The sequence below is a fragment of the Asparagus officinalis genome, chromosome 5 (genome assembly GCF_001876935.1).
Source record: "Asparagus officinalis chromosome 5, Aspof.V1, whole genome shotgun sequence".
Lineage (NCBI taxonomy): Eukaryota > Viridiplantae > Streptophyta > Magnoliopsida > Asparagales > Asparagaceae > Asparagus > Asparagus officinalis.
Window position 1 is genome coordinate 119,244,525 of NC_033798.1, and position 19,049 is coordinate 119,263,573.

Here is a 19,049-nt window from a genome sequence, read left to right on the forward strand (position 1 = left end):
ATCACCATCTGGTTCATAGAAGCTTGATTGACGTCGACAAACGCTTGAAGTGAATCAGCAAACTATGTGAAGCAACGGAGTTTCAGAATAAAGATACGAACTGATCGGGAGCCCCGTGTCACTTACAAAATACGAAATTCCCTTCGTGTCTCATTTATTCCACAGATGATCTAATCATTAGAGCTTATAGAACTCCTCTCCGACTTTCCAACGCACTTTGAATCGTTCAAATTTGAGTTCGGATAAAGAAGTTACGGCGAAAACGAACAAACAGACATAACGGAACGTCTCAGGCTGGCCGAGACACCCAAAGGTGTCTCAGAACTTGTGGAGCTGTTTTGACCATGATACCGTTCGAATCTGAAGAAACTCAAAACATGAAAGTTGTAGATCTCTTTGTCAGATTTCCAACACATCTTGAATCACTCAAACCCGAGTTCAGATTAAAGAAATAGAGCCAAAATACTAAATAGGGTACAGACTGTCTCGCACAGGTGCGAGACACTCCGAGCTGTCTCGCACTTGGGACGTGTTTTTGACGGTTTTCGATCAGTTTTAACCGCTCCGTTTTCCCATCAAGCCTATAAATACAAGCCTTAGGCCTCATTTTTTTGAAGGGCTGGAATTCTGGTGCCGCGGCGAAGCCCTGCCGGATTGAAGACTTAAAGTGCACAGATTTCAAGAGAGGAGGAGGGGAGATCAGATCTAGTTCTTCAACGCAAGAGAGAGAGATTCATCAGATCTACATCACCCGCATCCAATCCTTAGTATTATCCCGTTGTGGTAATTCTAAGAAGAGCAATTATCTCGCTTTTGTCGAGATAAGCGCTACAGTTTTCTCGATCCCTTTGCGGATAGACGAAGCTCTGCCTAATTTTTCAGCAATCAGATCTGATCGACGGTGGTCCATGGATAAACCCCAGTACAGACAAAGACACCCACGCAAGCAGAAGATCGATAAACGATCTCTGTGTTTGTTTGAAAAAGTTGTAAACTTTTTGTTTTTATTGTGTAAGGAGATCTTATAAAAAGATCAACTTTTCTTTTATTTTATTCGAGTTTATTGTAACGACTAAAGTTGTAATAGATTCGATAGCAATGAAAACAACAACTTTCACAGCAAACATGTAGTAAGCGATTCTGATTCCGATAATGATTTATCTATTGATGAACTCGCTTGTGCATATGATAGATTATCTCATGCCTATACTAAATTGCAAAATAATTTTATTGATCTTAAAAGCAAGCATATTAGTATAAAATCCGATCATGAGTCGCTAGCTTCCAAACTTGATATTGTTGTTAAAAAGAATGCTATTTTAAAAGAAAACAATGAGTTATTAAGTTTGGAAAATAATAACATGTCTTCATCTATTGCTAGCTTAACTCATGCTAAAAATAATGCCATGATAGAAGTAGAAACTATTAGAAATAAGTTTAATTCTTTTAGAAATGATCATGTTTCATCTACTTCTATTTCCAATGCTTGTATGCATAATGATGAATTGAATCTTGTGAAAAACCGAATATCATCTTTAGATTCAACCCTTAAAACATGCATTGTAGATAATAAGAAACTTATGGACTTGGGTGCAAAGTCTAGTACTACAACTTCTAAACCCGTACACTTTGCACACTTGTATAGTAAAACTTATAAATGCTCCATTTGTGGTCGAAAAGGTCATGTAGCTAAGTTTTGCTATGATGCACAAAAACATAAGAATATTAATTCTTCTTGTGCATCTCATAAGGCTTCTTCTTCATCACATGTACACACACATGCACCCATTGTTCATCATAAGCATGCTAATGTGTATCATTGTGATTTTTGTGGTAGAGTTGGTCACTTAGCCAAGTTTTGTTTTGATTTGCGAAAAGTTTCTAAATCGCAAAATATTTCAAGTAGACCAACATTATTTCAAAATGTTTCTCATTTGCAAAATAATCTTAAAAGACCATCTTTATTTGCAAATGTTCCTCGTGCACATCCACATGGTCAACATAACCAAATGCATCCTCTTCATTGCACTTATTGCAATCGAATGGGTCATTTGCATAATTATTGCTATGACCGGACCCGTGCACTAAATGCGCCCAAATGGGTTCATAACCCTAGGGCTTTGAGCTTGAATGATAGGGGTCATGTCCCTAAATCTTTTGGTACCAAGAGTTCTTGGGTACCAAAACAAATTTGATTTTTAAACCAAGAATTTTAATGTTTTTTTTTCTTCTCTTTCTTGGTTTTGAAAAATTATATTTTAAACTTTTAAACATGAAAACAATTCTTTTTCTTTGGTCAAATTCTTTTGTTTTCATGATTATTGATTTTGTTTTTTTATGAGAGGTTTGTATTTATATAACCCTCCAGAGTTATTGAGTGTTTATTCCCAAATCACGTTTACCGGATGCTAAAATGATTATATGGGTTGGAACAAGCTCAAGAGCTTGATATAATTGTTGCCTCTCTTAAAAAGTATGTTTTGATTTGTTGCTTTTTAATTCATTATAATTCACTTATATGATGATATTTATGTGTTTGTGCTAATGGATCATCTATTCGTGCTTTATAATGTATTCTATAAGTGGTTTGATCAAGTCTTACAAAGAAATTTTTTTTGTTGATCAAACATCATTTTTGGTTTAAATGATTGATTTATGATTTCTTCTAGTTGATTTGTTTTCATTTGAAAACTTTTTACATGATTCTCATGTCTTCCTTCTTGTGATTTCATAAATCTTTTTTATACATGGTTTTTATGTTTTTGATATGAGACAATATGTTCATCTTGATATATTTATATATGTTCTCATTATCTCTTGAATGTGAATGATTTTTAACATATCTTGCATGTATGCATATTCATATGCATATTCACATGTTTGCCATGATCTTTTATTGCTTATATTTCATATGGCTTTTTGATAGGGGGAGCAATCCCTATATCTTTCTATGTGTTATACTCACCTATGCTTATTGATAGGGGAGCTTTCGCTCTCTTCTTTCCTTTGTCCATTTTTGATGTTGTCAAAGGGGGTGAAATATTGTGAGTATATCTATCTTGTTTGTTTATATGCATGTGAGTTATTATCTTGTATATGTTCATATATATATATATGTTCTCATTATCTCTTGAATGTGAGTGATTCTTAGCATATTTTTTATTCTTGCTCACATGTTTGCCATGATCTTTTATTGCTTATATTTTATATGGCATTTTGATAGGGGGGCAATCCTTATACTTGCTTCATACTCACCCATGCTTATTTGTAGGGGGAGCTTTCGCTCTCTTAATTCTTATGTCCCCTTTTTGATGTTGTCAAAGGGGGAGAAATATTGTGAGTATACATTTCCTTGTTTATATGCATGTGAATTATAATTTGTATATTCATTTCCTTTCATGCATATATCCTTTTTGTAAATTATTTGTCATCATCAAAAAGGGGGAGATTGTTGGCTTTCTTATTTTGATGATGTTTAACAAACAATTTACTTCTAATGTTGTTTGTCTAGTGTTTGTGTTTTTGTATTTATTCTAGGCAAACAACGAGTTGGAGGATGGATGGAATAGAGCTTCAACGATCATATCCAAAGGAGGTTGGCGGAATGTCGGGTTGAAGCCATTGTAATTCAAAGTTAAAGATCAAGTTCAAGCTTCATCCACGAGACTACCAAGTCAAGCTTATTGAAGATCAAGATCATTGCTTGGGTAATTTAGTTTAGGAATTTATATTATGTGTGTTAGTACTTTAAGCTCAATCATATACACACATACACGTTTTGGTTTTTGTATATATACAGTTATATATATACATATATGTTTTGGTTTGATAGTTTTCAAGTTTTACTATGAAACAATTGAATATAATTAGAAAATATATTTTTGTTTCATACTCATATGCATATATATGATTTCATCAATATTAATTTTAGTTAGTTAAATAAAATCATGTTTTAGTGTATTATATGTGTATTTTAATAAAATACTACATTCATTATTTATAGACTTCATAACAATAGTTTACATCTTTCTTCAAGTCTATAAAATCATTTTGTAAAGTTTCAAAAGTTGGTTTAGCAAAAATGTCAAAATTCACATGTTTACATTTTCGTGTTTTGGACTATTTTGCAAAATGATGATATTTTTCATTTGGAAAGTCCTTTTTCGAAACCAGTCATTGTAGCATGTTTATTATCATGTCTACAATCATTCCCCAAAGTTTTACATTTTTTGGAATTTATTTGATTTTTTTAAACATCTTTTTAAAATCAGCAGATCAGGTTTTTCATGTGTCAGATTTCGATCGACCGCACCGGTCGACCGATCATTTGATCTTTCATCACTGGGCGACAGAGAGTATGTTGGTCGACCGGTCCGGTCGACTGAAAGCTCCATCGGTCGACTGCACCGGTCGACCGACGATAGTCCAGAATTGCTTCTTCGTGTTTTTGCTCTCTGTCGGTCGACCGACGAAATTTCCGGTCGACCGACAATAGATCCGTTGGACTTCAACGGCTATTTTCCTGAGCTGTTTGCTGGGGTTGTTTTTGTCTTTTGACTTGGGATTTTTAGCTGAGGTTTTGGAGGATATAAATACTCTCTTTGATCTCAGTTTTCAACTAAGAAAAGAATTTTTTAAAACAAGTTTTAAACAAGGGTTTAAAGTGTGTTTAAGGGTTTGTTTTGTTTGTGAAGAAGTTTTCACAAGTGGAGTAGATCATCTTCTTGTTTAGGCTTCAATCTCTATCTCTCCATCTTGTTATTCAGAGAAGAATCTCTAAACTCATTTCTAGCTATTTATTATTTTGTTTATAATTTCTATATGCTAGATTTTAATTGAGTTTAGTTTTGATTTTGATTTCACTCATTGTTTACACACACCCACTTGAGCTTATTGTATTTGCATTCATAATATATTAGGGTTGTGAGAGTTGTAACATTGAGTGTGGGCTTTTATTGTGTTCTCATCCATATTAGAGAACAATTTATATTTGTTACATTGTGAGATTGTTAGGTTTTCGGTGAGCTAGAAACCGAGTGTGTTGTGAAGTTTTCGGTGAACTAGAAAACCAATTGTGAGGAGTGACGTTGATCGGTGAGCGTTGAAAACCGATACTGTGAGGTGTAAACGTTATTCGGGTGAGCATAGAAAACCCGGTTGTGATAGTGGATTTCTTCCCGGGAGTGGGGAGCGGAGACGTAGGACGGAAGGTCCGAACTCCGTGATCATATTGCTTGTTTGAGTGTGCTTTGGCGTTCATTCATATTTGTGTTCATATCTTATATCGCCATTGTCATTAGCTCATTATCTATATCATCCACTATCTTATTTAGGTTGTTTACCCCTTGTGTTAGTTTATATATCCTTGCATATATATATTCATCATATAGGATATATCTCATTGTTCATATTGTTTATCCTAGCTTACATATCTTGTTGCATTTCATACTTACTAGGATAACTTGTGAATAATTTTTAATTGGCATTTAATCGGATTAGATTAGCATAATACCCTAATCACCCCCCCTCTAGGGTCTAAAACAATGTTGTACTTTGGGCTTACCTTTAAGAAGAGGTAAGGGTTTTATTATGCCGACTGAGGAGTCGTTGTGCCTTGGGCTTATCCTGATAAGGAGCCAAGGTCTTGACCATGATGGTTGATGAGAGCAGACAGAATCGAACCATATATTATACCTTGGGCTTACCTTTAAGAAGAGCCAAGGACTTTATGCCGACTGAGGAATCGTTATGCCTTGGGATTATCCTTATGAGGAGCCAAGGTCTTTGTTACCGATTGAGAAGTCGTTGTGTCTTGGGCTTATCCTGATGAGGAGCTAATGTCTTTATTACCGACTGAGAAGTCGTTGTGACTTGGGCTTATCCTGATGATAAGCCAATGTCTTTATTACCCACTGAGAAGTTGTTGTGCCTTAGGCTTATCCTGATGAGCAGCCAAGGTCTTGATATCCGACTGAGAAGTCATTATGACTAGGGCTTATCCCGATGAGGAACCAAGAGCTTGGCATTCGATTGAGAAGTCGTATGCCTAGAACTCCTAGGAGTTGACTAGGTCCTTGGTGTTTTTCAAAAATGAACAAGATCAGGCCACTGCTCAGAATTGGGCATGTCTTCTCAGAGAAGAAAATAGGCCCCATAGTGAGCGTCAAACTGTTGATGTCCGATAACACATATTCGAGGAGGGTTTCCACCGTGGGATACAATTCTGATCTTCGCACTGACGGTAAAGAGGGAGAGGATGAGAGGTGGGGCCGACTCCTCCTTGAACTTTATGCCCGATCATTGGACTGGAATTCCTGGTCCTTCTACACAAACAAGAAGAAACCCGTAAGAGGGCGAGGACCGTTTCTCCCGTGGTACCTCCAACGGTCAAGTCAGCTAGTAAACTTGAGTGGGGTGAAAGAAGAACGAAGTATTCTTCTTCATGCAATATGTGCTTTTAATCTAGAAGAGGATGCTTACGGGGTGATGAAGGATGATGAAGGGGATCTCTTACTTTCTCGACTTTATGTCTGGTTCTTAGAGCTCGGGGCGAACGGATCACCTGCACATGCAAGAATCGTGGGAGTACGGGGCTCATTCCCTCACGGTATCTCCGACGGTCAAGTCAGTTGGTGAACTTGAGATTGTGTGGAGTAATAAAACTATGCTCTTATGCTATGTGCATTAGAGACTATGATCTCTTAGATTTAGATCAGGAGGAAAGTTTTGATTGTGAACCTGCTAACTTGCTCCCTCTTTTTATGGCAAATATCATCTATTTATAGAGGATACCAAGGATAGATTGGTCACTTTATGAGTGTATTGTAAGACGGTGGTGAGGGTTGAGCTGGAGGTTGAGTCACCTTTTATTTCATACATGGCGGTTTATGAGTAACAGGAGATCACTTCAATGACATTAGGAGTTAACAGCCGACGAGTCTTGTCGGTTTGTGAGTGACGGGAGGTCACTTTAGCGACATTGGGAGCCAACGGCCAACGAGTCTTCAGACGGCTTAGGACAAAGACATAATGATGATCATCAAAGGTTAAATAATATTGAGAAATAATATTCAGGGTTGTCCTCAGGAGGAGTGCCAGCTAACGTTGAGTAGCGATCTTTTGATATGAAGAGGATCGATTGAGTCCGCCTCTTGAGTCGCCTTTGAGGAATGATGCCGACTCAACTGAGGGAGTGATAGCTCGGCTGTCCTTCAGGTCGACTTCGAGGAGTGTTGAATCTCTAGAATGCTAATTTTCATACCGACTAACACTGCCTTCCGAGTCGACAGATCGTGTCGGCTTATCTGGCTGATCAAGATGTCGACTCATCAGATCATACATTTGAAAATAGTTGTACCCCATAACAATCATGTATGCCCTATTTGTGGTATTGGAATATTATGAATCAAGATGTGTGATGGGGTGACTAGGGAGCTGAAGGAAGTAAGATTCGTTCCACGGTTGACAAAAAATATCATTTTACTTGGAACTTTGGAGGCATCTGACTATAGGGTGATCTTAGAGAATGCATCTTTTAAGGTCACGAATGGGTCTATGGTGGTGATGAGAGGTGTTAGGGAAAACAACCTTTTCTACTTGAAGGGCAAGACAGTAACAAGAGGTCCGGCAGCTTCGATTACCATAGAGGAGGATACTACCAGCTTATAGCACATGAGACTGAGATACACTGGTGATAAGTCTCTGTATATATTAGCAAAACAGAGGCTGTTGAAAGGTGCAAAGACCCGTAAGATGGAGTTGTGTGAGCATTGTATACTTGGGAAGAATACAAAAGTAAAATTCGGCACCACAATTCACAACGCCCAAGGTATATTGGATTACGTTCACACAAATATTTAGGGTCATTCCAAACACACATCACTTGGTAGGACCAATTATTTTATCACTTTTATTAATGATTATTCCTGGAGGAATTGAGTATACCCTATGAATCATAAACATGATGTCCTGGATATATTTGTGGAGTGGAAGAAGAAAGTAGAGCAACAAAAAGGTAGAAAGGTGAAGGTACTCCGTTTATATAATAGTGGTGAGTATAAGAGTGATCTATTTCTGTAGTTTTGTCGGGATCACGGCATTAGGTGACACTTTACAGTTAGGGAGATACCATAATAAAACAGGATGGCTGAGAGATTGTACAGTACCTTGCTGGAGAAGGTGCATTGTATGCTCTCACATAGTGGATTGGCTAAATCCTTTTGGGCTAAGGCATTGGTTTATACGAGCCATCTCATGAATAGGTTATCGTGCACTGTGATATATGGGAAGACTCCTATGGAGGTATGGTCTGATTCAGTGGCTAGTGATTATGATTTGAATCGGATATTTGGGTGTCCAGCTTACTATCATGTGAATGATAGAAAATTGAATCTAAGGGCTAGAAAAGAAATCTTTGTGGGTTTTAGAGGTAGAGTTAAAGGCTTTAAGATGTGGGATTTACAAGACAAGAAGATAATCATTAGAAGAGATGCCACTTTTGATGAGGCATATATGATGAGGCCTCAAGTCCCTCAGCATGTGGAGGAAGGACAGACTAGCGGGACATCGCAGGAGGTGGAGGATGATGTGACTCCACAGACTTCAGATAGCATTCTATCCATTGAGGCTCCTACAGAAGTGATACTAGGAGGAGATATGACATATGGGCAGATGGAGGATACAGTGGATGTTGGAATTCAGGAACAAGGTCATGTTCAGGAGTCCATTATAGCTAATAGACCAAGAAGGGTTATTCATCGACCAGCTAGATAAGATGACGTGATGGTTGCATATGCTTTATCAGTTGAGGTCGTTGATAATTTAGTTCCTTCTACATATAAGTAAGTAGAGTCAAGCTCTGATTCAATCAGGTAGAGGAAAGCTATGAAGGAGGAGATACACTCTCTTCAGAAGAACGACACTTGGGAACTTGCAAAGCTATCAAAGGGTAAGAAGGAAATTGGATGCAAGTGGGTATATATATGCAAAGAAAGAAGGATCTTCTAATGGGGACATTCGATACAAAGCCAGATTGGTTGCCAAAGGGTATGCCCAGCTTGAGGACATGGATTATAATAAAGTATTCTCACAGGTCGTGAAGCATTCATCGATAAGGATACTATTGACATTAGTGGAACAGTTGGATTTGATTTGGTCCAGATGGATGTGAAGACAACCTTCTATATGGAGACTTAGAAGAGGAGATCTATATGACATAACTTATGGGTTTTAGAGCTGCAGGCAAGGAAGATTTGGTGTGCAAACTAAAGAAGTCTCTTTATGGATTGAAACAATCGTCACGACAATGGTACAAGAGATTCAATAGTTTTATGATTGGTCAAGGGTACATGAGAAGCCCATATGATTTGTGTGTTTACATGCACAAGCTACAGAATGGTGAGTATATTTATTTACTGTTATATGTTGAAGATATGCTCATTGCATTTTGGAATACTTCAGCTATTAGAAAGTTAAAAAAGGAGTTGCCATCCGAATTTGAGACGAAGGATCTTGGAGAAACAAAAAAGATATTGGGTATGGAGATTGAGAGAGACAAGGTGAAGGGGAGGTCGAAGTTGACACAGAAGAGCTACTTGCAGAAGATGCTGAAGAAATTTAGTTTTGATAGAAATGCCAAGGCGGTGAGTACTCTATTTGCTCCCCACTTTAAGCTTTCAGCTAAGATGTCATCTGTTTCAGTTGAGGATCATGACTATATATCCAAAGTTTTATATGCCAATGCGGTGGGTAGCTTGATGTATGGGATGGTGTGTACAAGGCCAGATTTGTCACAAGCCGTGAGCATTGTGTTTAGGTATATGCATGACCCCGGGAAGAGTCATTGGGAGGCCATGAAGTGGATTCTATGGTATATCATAGGTACCATGGATGTTAGTTTGGTGTTTCAGAAGAATGAGAAGATTCGGCAGGGATCTATGGATTCAGACCATGCGGGGGATCTTAACAAACACCGATCTACTACAGGATATGTATTTATATTGGCAGGAGCACTGGTGTGTTGGAGGTGTACACTTCAGTCTACAGTAACTCTCTCCGCTACGGAAGCTAGGTATATGACATTGATTGAAGCTGTGAATGAGGCTTTATGGTTGTAGGGATTATTAGAAGACTTGGTGATTGCACATGATACCAATAGGGTGAATTGTGATAGCATGTTAGCTATCTATTTGGAAAAGAACCAAGTATATCATGCATGCACAAAGCACATTGATGTTATATTCCACTTTAATCGAAACGTCTTGGATGATGGAGATATTATATTGGAAAAGATCAACACAAAGGACAATCCGGCAGATATATTGACCAAAGTTATCACAGGGGTGAAATTTGGTCATTCTTTGGAGTTATTGAACATTCTTTGGTGTTGAGTGTCCTTTGGAGGCCATTTGGGTGAACTACGTGAGGCTTGATTCCTTAGGCAAGAGGACACATAGGCAGTTATTTTTATGCAGCCAGTTTAATGAGTTGATACCGACATGGTAGAGATTGTTCGCATTCTCATCTGATTTCCAACTTATTATGGATTGAGTCTGTTGTAGTGGATTGATTCCACTTCGTCATGGACGCAACAAGTGAGACGTTTGATTAGTGTTGGTGTCGGCTCAGTTTTGAAAAAACTTTACCGAGGTGGAAAGTTGTAGAAACGACGGTGTTAAAGTTCAGGAAATTTGACGAAGGAAATAGTTTGGAGGTTTCCCAGTCGACCGTGGTAACATGTGCGGTCGACCGGAAAGGTGCACGAGTACAGGGTAGTTTCTGGATTTCTGTCTGGTCGACCGTGAAGACTTTGACGGTCGACCATGGACCCTGTAATAGATGTTTTGGGTTCTGTCATTCTGTTCGGTCAACTGTGATGGTTTCGGCAGTCGACTGCCAGTCGGGTTTGGGCCTGGCTTCGTTTCCTGTTCTGATTTATTTTGTGTTTTGATATATATTAAAACATGTTTTTTAGGGTTTTCTTAAAACAAAAAGAGAGACTTTTGAGTCGAGTGATTGAGAGTTTTGGTGGGAGATTTGAGAGCTTTGTTTGAGAGATTAATTTGTGAGTTTTGAGTGAATTTGTAATCTCCATTTGTACTCTCTCTAATAGTAAAATCCATCTCCTCCTTGCCCCGTGGGCGTAGACACATTATCAAACCACGTAAAATTTATGTCTTGCATTGTTTGGTTCTTGTTTTACCTATTGGTTGTAATTTTATCTCAGTTTGGCTGTGTTTCTTTGATTCCGCTACGTACAACACCAACTCTATTAAAATGATCAGCCATCGAATACCAAACTTTTAGTGAAGACACAAGGCCAATTAAGCACAGAAGATTAAGTCTAATATTTAAACCTTCATGTGAAGAATTATTTCATTGTACTTTTTTTTATTAAATCAAATAAATTTACAATAATTTGTTACAAAGTCAGACATCAAACATAATCACAATAGTAAATAATTAAGGACTCCTTAAACTTAGGCATCCTTCATACTTGAACATGGAGTTATTTATTTAGCAAGAGACAGGCTTGACATTGCTTGAGACCACTTTAACATTCTCACAAGTAGCGGTCTCCTTCAATGCTTTGTCATTGCCAATATACTGAAGTTGGATGTTCTTGAGCTCCAATCCTTCACATGGATGAGTCTTGCTGCACCTCAACTTGATTACCTCTGCAGAGGATGATGTTCCTCTTATGTTGTTGAACTTAATACCCTTGATCTGAACTCTAGATGGCTCCTGCGATAAAATTAGCAAAGCATTAAATCCAGTTGATCATCTAAATTATGGAGATGTAGCACTTATCAATGAGGTGTACCTGCAATTAGCACACACTTGAAATCATTTATAGAAATTAATACAAGGAAAAGCTTCACAAAACCCATGAACCTTTATGTGGTTTTAACAAAATTCACTAAACTTTATAGTTCAGAGAAAATCCTTAATCTGAATTTGTTGAAAATTATCATAAATTAATGACATTAACTTGACAAATAAAAGTCTAAAACATCATGTTTACTCTCCATGCATCTATCATAAACCTAAAAAGGATAATATAGTAGGCATTAAGCATGTACAAATAAAACTTTTGAAAACACGTCAGATGTGAAACATGTGACAACTCACACTAGCTGTTGTTAGTCATCATATATCTAGGAAACAAGTTTAATTTGGTTTTATTGTACTTTATAAATTAAGTTCGATCAGGGGTTTCATGCAAAACATTCAGTGTGAAATTTACCCTATATATATGCAAAACATACAAATGTAATGCTTCTAATTATTTGCTCCATATATGCATAATCTTGATTACGAACGTACCGATTCCACACAAGAAGCATAGGGACAATACTCCTGATCGATAATAATCGGATTCATCACATTCTCCATCACAACATCATCGAACGTGAAACCCGAAACCATCATGGGTTCAACATTCTTAGCATCTCCTTCTTGCTGCCAAGTCTTGATCCTGATCCCGTTTGTAGTCCCACTCAGCTTAGAGTTCCTCACACTAAACCCCACGACATCCCCCTTGTCCTCATCCTTGCCCAAACTGCCGACGCTGATGCCATGGCCGGGCCCACACGTGACTCCAGATACGGTCACGTTGGTTGTGCCCGACCCGACGGAGACGCAGTCATCTCCGGTGCCGATGGTGGAGTTGGTGATGATGATGTTAGAGGAGGCGCCCATGTGGATCCCATCGGTGTTGGGGCTGTCGCCGGGGGCGGTTATCGTGATGGAGTGGATGTCGATGTTGCTGCAGCTGAACATGTTCACGTGGAAGAACTTGCTGTTGAGGGAGGTGATGCCAGTTATGGCTGAGTTTGTGACGAAGCTTAGCGACATTGTCTGTTGAAACAGTAAACGATTTAATTTGTTCAGTTGAACAAAGCGCATCAAGCAAATGCTTAATTAATTAATAAAAAAGTTTAGTTATATATACAGGTGAGCTAGACCACGGATTAGCTCAAACTACTTTTATACTATCAGAAATGAGAGTGTGGGGTCCTTAGCGACTTGATCATCCAATTTCGATAGCAATTCAAGAGGATGGATCCCACACTTTTGTCTAATGGAGTTCAAAAGTAGTGTGAGATATATAGGTCGATCAGTATTAACCCCCAGAATTAACAACGTGCCACAAGAATAATAACTTCTTGGTTATTATAAAGATGCTTGGGGATCAATGCATTGATCCAAGTGTCAATGTTCATTTGGTGAACCATTAATGTTATGGGCTTAGATCATTAATGGATATACTTTTTTAATTAGAAAAGACTAAAGCGTTCTTGAAATGAGGGTAAAAAAATTTAAATTTGTTTAATATTCAAAGGATGTGAAAATGCTAATAAAACAGTTTAGAGGATATAAATTGCTATGAAAATTTTAGCTGCAATTAACCCCTAATAAATATTTAAAAGATCAAAATTTACCATTGGAAGAAGCTTGCACTTCCAATTGTCTGGGCAATTATTGTGGGGCCAAGCGGTGGTCCCCTGTCCATCGAGCTTGCCACGACCTCTAATCGTGAGCCCATCGATGTACTGAAACTCAAGCCAATTGCTCGTGTACCGGTTGAGATTTGTATCAGCGAGCAAATTTCCATCTAATTGGATCGTAATGGGTCCTTTACATTTGCCCTTGAACAAAACCGGCCCAACTAAGTAGTCACCGAAAGGAATAGTTATTTGTGCGCTTCCTTCAGCTGCGCATGCATCATCCCAAGCTTTTTGCAAAGCCTACAAGTATGCGAACAGAAAAATTTGTTAATCACAACTAAAAAGTTTTAACTTGTTTTGATGAGGAATATTTCTTTAAAAAAATTTATAATGCATAATATGGCGAATGCAAGTCCTATCAAAACCGTCCACACACAAGTTAATCGTTCTAATCTATACAAAAGAGTATATTGAAATCTTCAAATTGTTAGTCTATTTCTTTCTGAATGGAACATAATAACGCACACGAATTCGGACTATTCTAATAAGATATGGCGTTTTGATATAACTCACCTTCGTGCTATCTGTTTTGCCATTTGGAACTCCACCGTATTTCTTCAAATCGAAAACTGTAATTCCATTTGCAAAAGAAACAAATAGAAACAACAAGAAAGCTCCTGAGAAGTTTGAATATGAACCCATGGATGGAGTGATTTTCATTAGATACTCTTCTTAATTTGGTTATCAAAATCGATCTTGTTGCCTTTTATACTTCGGAGTTTAGACAAATTTAGCTTCCTTTAGCTATGTAATTTGTGGTCATAGATTGGTTGGTTGGACTTTGCTTTTATTTATAGCACGCCTCTAGTTATCCAATGGTTGATAAAGTTGTTCAAACTGGTAGGTTTCCGAGAATAGTTAAGAGTTTTAATTAAGAGCAAGGACATTCTTATTTTAGAGTTTGAATATAAATGCTTTCTATTCAAAGAAAAAAAATCCCTCCATGCCTTACGATTTGAGATTATTTTTTCATTTCCTTATATCTAGGTGCACTGGATTGGGCCGTTCACGGTTGTTTAATAATAATGGGTTTCTTAACCATTACTTAGCTACTAAAATCATACTCCCCTTAAAAGCACGAGCTCGGAAAAATCTTTCGATAGACAAAAATACCTTTAGAATTTAAATATCATTCCTTAAATAAAAGTAAGTTAATAAATTAATGAATTCTTATTGAATATACATAGTATAAAGATAAGGATACAATTTAAATCACTAGTAGAAAACCTCACATTCTAGACGTAAATTTTTCTATCTAGTTTGCTATTAAAGCTAAACGGAAAATTTCAGTCTAGGATATTCTGTCTAGGAAAAAATATCCTAGACGTAAATTTTCGTCTAAGATATCTAATCAGACTGTTTTATTATTTTTTTTAATTTTTTAATGATGCTAGTATCCTAGGATGATGGGTCCCACGAGAGTGCACCCTTCCCCGGGAAACTGAGAGAAAGGTATCAAGATGATAAAACCCCCAGAACTTTTAACCCCCTTCAAACCCTCTCTAAAAACCCCTCTCTAAACTTCTTTTTCTCTCTAAAAATCCCTCTCACTGTAAGCCCACTTCGTCTTCCCCTCAAATCTCACGAAATTTCCCAGTTTTTAAGGTAATTTTCGTCCCAGATCCTCGGATTTACGTATCAAGTTCGCGTCTTTGATGAGCAAAATGAGGTTTTTGAGCTTGAATCGAAATGGGTGGCTTATTTTGTTTTAATTGTAATTTTCTGCTGGTTGTGTAGGGATTCAGTTCGAGAATGGACTCCATGATTGTAAGCAAGTCTGCGTTCTCGGCTCCGGTAAGTTTACTGCTCATTTAAAAAAAAGATTTTTAGGTGTTTTTCAATAGAATTTTGAGCTTAAGTTTTATATTTGTTATTTAAGACAAGATTTGTGTTATATTCTTTATATTCCTGTATGTGATAATAATTTGAATTAGCGTTTGAGCCTGTAGTTGAATGCTTTTATGGTGGGGAAGTATATTGGAAGGTTGGTTGGCTGAATATGATTGAATGATGATTTGGGTTGAAGGTTTAGTTATACTTTTTCATATGGTTTGTATTTTTAAGTTCTCATTTCAAACTTTTTAACGCGTAATGTAAAAAGTACATTGTATTTGTTTTTGATTTGCAATGGATAGTTTAGCTGCTAATTGCATGATTTTGTTGCTAATGTAAAGGATAGTTTGTTCGTTGGAGGAAGCTCAATTTTGGCTTTTTCCTTAGGTTTATTTTGTTGGATGCTTGAAATTAGAGCTGCTAGATTCAGCATAAACTGATAAGATAACTTCATATAATCACTTGTTCCTGTATTTTTCTTTAACTGTGAGCTTTAAGGCGATCTCTGCGTATCTATCTTTGCTAGATTCAGCATCGCATCAACATGGAGTTTCGAGGGCCTCCGTCGCAGCAGATGGGCACCATTTTCTACTTCGCCTTCTCCACCCTAGTCTTCTCTCATAGTAAGATACGTTGTTAGTCAATCACATGTTTACAACTAGATTTTTAGCATGTCTAATGTCACAAAACACCTTTCAACCACATCAAAACTTTGAGGCACTGTAAAGTTTCTAATGCATTGAAATGGACTTTAATACGATATCAAAACAAATCAGATTCAAATCTCATCGGTCACGTATTTAAAACGGATTAAAAAAGATATCTCTACATGAGCTACGGTTTAGGTTTATGAAAAGAATGCTCAATGCACGAGGACATACTAGAGCACACAGTTTAGAGATACACTCGATGTCCCGTGATGAAGAAGCCACTTATCTCTAAAATATTTTTATTAGAGCTTACACATCCTTGCACACGCTCAAACAATGTTCATATTTTGCCTTGGATGTACATAGAGCAATTAGTTATTTTCCAATTAAACTGAGAAAAAAAGGCCACTTACTCCCATGTGATTCTCACCTGACATGTGAAGCAGACAAAAGAAAACAGATCGCCTAGAGTTTAAAGGGCTTGAGTACAAATAAAACAATTGACATAGCACATATAACCAAAACTTCATCGTACAGAAGGTGCATCTATAAATGACCCCAAAAGAAATTTTATTATCATTAATTCTCATCACAACTTTAAAGTTTTGATAAATTGGCTTGTATGTAACTAAAAATATTCTGTGTGTGCAGAGGAGAGATTGGAGAGCAACCTGTCGAGGTTCGCAGTGATCATCTGGGTCTTCGTTGTGTTGATACTACAAACAAGCTACACTGCCAGCCTGACATCGATGCTCACCGTGCTGCAGCTGCAGCCAGAAGTCACGGACCTGAGCGAGCTCATCAAGAATGGCAAGTATATCGGATACCACCATGGGTCCTTCGTCGCTGAGCTCCTGAAGCAGCAGCTCAACTTCGAGGGGAACAAGCTCAAGAACTACAGCAGCCTTGATGAGTACGCTGAGGCTCTCGCTCGCGGCAGCAAGAACGGAGGAGTGGCAGCAATCTTCGATGAGATACCGTACCTTAAGCTGTTCCTGTCGGAGAATTGTCAGGATTATACGATGGTGGGCAGGACTTACAAGACCGACGGGTTTGGATTTGTAAGTTAATGAGAATCATCGTCATATGAATATTAAACACATGCTATATATATAGTCAGCAAGTTTTTTCACAATTTATATGAAACGATAACAATGCAACCCAAGTATCTTGTCTGCCATGTAATCAGCAGTTTTTAACATAATTTTAAGTATCTTGCCTGCCATGTAATAAGCGAACACTCGTCCTCCATTTCACAAGTTTCTAACAATATTGGCGCATTCTTTCGAATCTTTCAGGTTTTTCCGAGAGGCTCCCCTCTTGTATCAGACGTCTCAAGAGCCATACTCAATGTAACCGAAGGCGATATCATGGCCGAAATTGAGAAAAAATGGTTCGGCAACCAAACCACCTGCCCCTCCGACACGAGCAGCGACCACACCTCCAGCAAACTCAACTTCCAAAGCTTCAGCGGCCTCTTCCTCATCACCGGGTGCGTCTCCTCCCTCGCTCTCCTCATCTTCCTAGTCACTTTCCTGTGCGGCCTCTTCCTCATCACCGGGTGCGTCTCCTCCCTCGCTCTCCTCATCTTCCTAGTCACTTTCCTGTACAGAGAATGGGGTGGGCTCAAGATCACCGCGTCTCAGATTTCCCTATCGACGAAAATCAAAGAATGGGCTCGGTACTATGATACTAAAGATCTCAGTTCTCACACTTTCAAGGATTACGCCGCCAGTATTAACGATGGAAGCTCGATTAACGACAATAATATTGTCGGAGATGCTGCAGCGACCACGCCTAATGTAGGTTCACAGAGTCCGGTTAGCGTGAACAATAATATTGTCGGAGATGCTGCAGCGACCACGCCTAATGTAGGTTCACAGAGTCCGGTTAGCGTGAATCTTTCTGACCTCAACTTTGGTTCGCCGGGTGAAGGGATCAGGTCGTTTAGAGAGGGGTGAGGAGGTGATCGGCCAAGCTGAAGAAGATGAGGATGCTGAAGGAATGGTCGAAATCAGCCTTCAAGGTTGATTTGCAGACAAAAAAAAAAATCTCTTCAAAAAAAGGTTAACTACGTGAGGCTTTTGGGTGAACTACGTGAGGCTTGATTCCTTAGGCAAGAGGACACGTAGGCAGTTATTTTTATGCAGCCAGTTTAATGAGTTGATACCGACATGTTTCAGTGTCCTTTGGAGGCCATTTGGGTGAACTACGTGAGGCTTGATTCCTTAGGCAAGAGGACACGTAGGCAGTTATTTTTATGCAGCCAGTTTAATGAGTTGATACCGACATGGTAGAGATTGTTCGCATTCTCATCTGATTTCCAACTTATTATGGATTGAGTCTGTTGTAGTGGATTGATTCCACTTCGTCATGGACGCAACAAGTGAGACGTTTGATTAGTGTTGGTGTCGGCTCAGTTTTGAAAAAACTTTGCCGATGTAGAAAGTTGTAGAAACGACGGTGTTAAAGTTCAGGAAATTTGACGAAGGAAATAGTTTGGAGGTTTCCCAGTCGACCGTGGTAACATGTGCGGTCGACCGGAAAGGTGCACGAGTACAGGGTAGTTTCTGGATTTCTGTCTGGTCGACCGTGAAGACTTTGACGGTCGACCATGGACCCTGTAATAGATTTTTTGGGTTCTGTCATTCTGTCCGGTCAACTGTGATGGTTTCGGCAGTCGACTGCCAGTCGGGTTTGGGCCTGGCTTCGTTTCCTGTTCTGATTTATTTTGTGTTTTGATATATATTAAAACATGTTTTTTAGGGTTTTCTTAAAACAAAAAGAGAGACTTTTGAGTCGAGTGATTGAGAGTTTTGGTGGGAGATTTGAGAGCTTTGTTTGAGAGATTAATTTGTGAGTTTTGAGTGAATTTGTAATCTCCATTTGTACTCTCTCTAATAGTAAAATCCATCTCCTCCTTGCCCCGTGGGCGTAGACACATTATCAAACCACGTAAAATTTATGTCTTGCATTGTTTGGTTCTTGTTTTACCTATTGGTTGTAATTTTATCTCAGTTTGGCTGTGTTTCTTTGATTCCGCTACGTACAACACCAA

General features: G+C 38.3%; 3 protein-coding genes across 3 annotated transcripts; 1 reads left to right on the forward strand and 2 right to left on the reverse strand.

The window, feature by feature from the left end:
- On the reverse strand, positions 11,343-12,442 carry LOC109840932 (polygalacturonase-like). Its single transcript, XM_020409766.1, has 2 exons — positions 12,325-12,442; positions 11,343-11,742 (listed from the first exon to the last, which is right to left on the reverse strand). Exons 1-2 carry the CDS (start codon positions 12,427-12,429, stop codon positions 11,515-11,517), a joined length of 333 nt encoding a protein of 110 aa, XP_020265355.1. The 5' UTR covers positions 12,430-12,442; the 3' UTR covers positions 11,343-11,514.
- LOC109842483 (exopolygalacturonase-like) lies at positions 13,413-14,150 on the reverse strand. Its single transcript, XM_020411354.1, has 2 exons — positions 14,022-14,150; positions 13,413-13,748 (listed from the first exon to the last, which is right to left on the reverse strand). Exons 1-2 carry the CDS (start codon positions 14,148-14,150, stop codon positions 13,413-13,415), a joined length of 465 nt encoding a protein of 154 aa, XP_020266943.1.
- Positions 14,292-19,020, forward strand: LOC109840933 (glutamate receptor 2.8-like). The gene is made up of 7 exons (XM_020409767.1): positions 14,292-15,113; positions 15,246-15,302; positions 15,868-15,964; positions 16,643-17,052; positions 17,290-17,510; positions 17,580-17,797; positions 17,867-19,020. The coding sequence occupies exons 2-7, from the start codon at positions 15,261-15,263 to the stop codon at positions 17,950-17,952; spliced, it is 1,074 nt and encodes a 357-aa protein (XP_020265356.1). The 5' UTR covers positions 14,292-15,113; positions 15,246-15,260; the 3' UTR covers positions 17,953-19,020.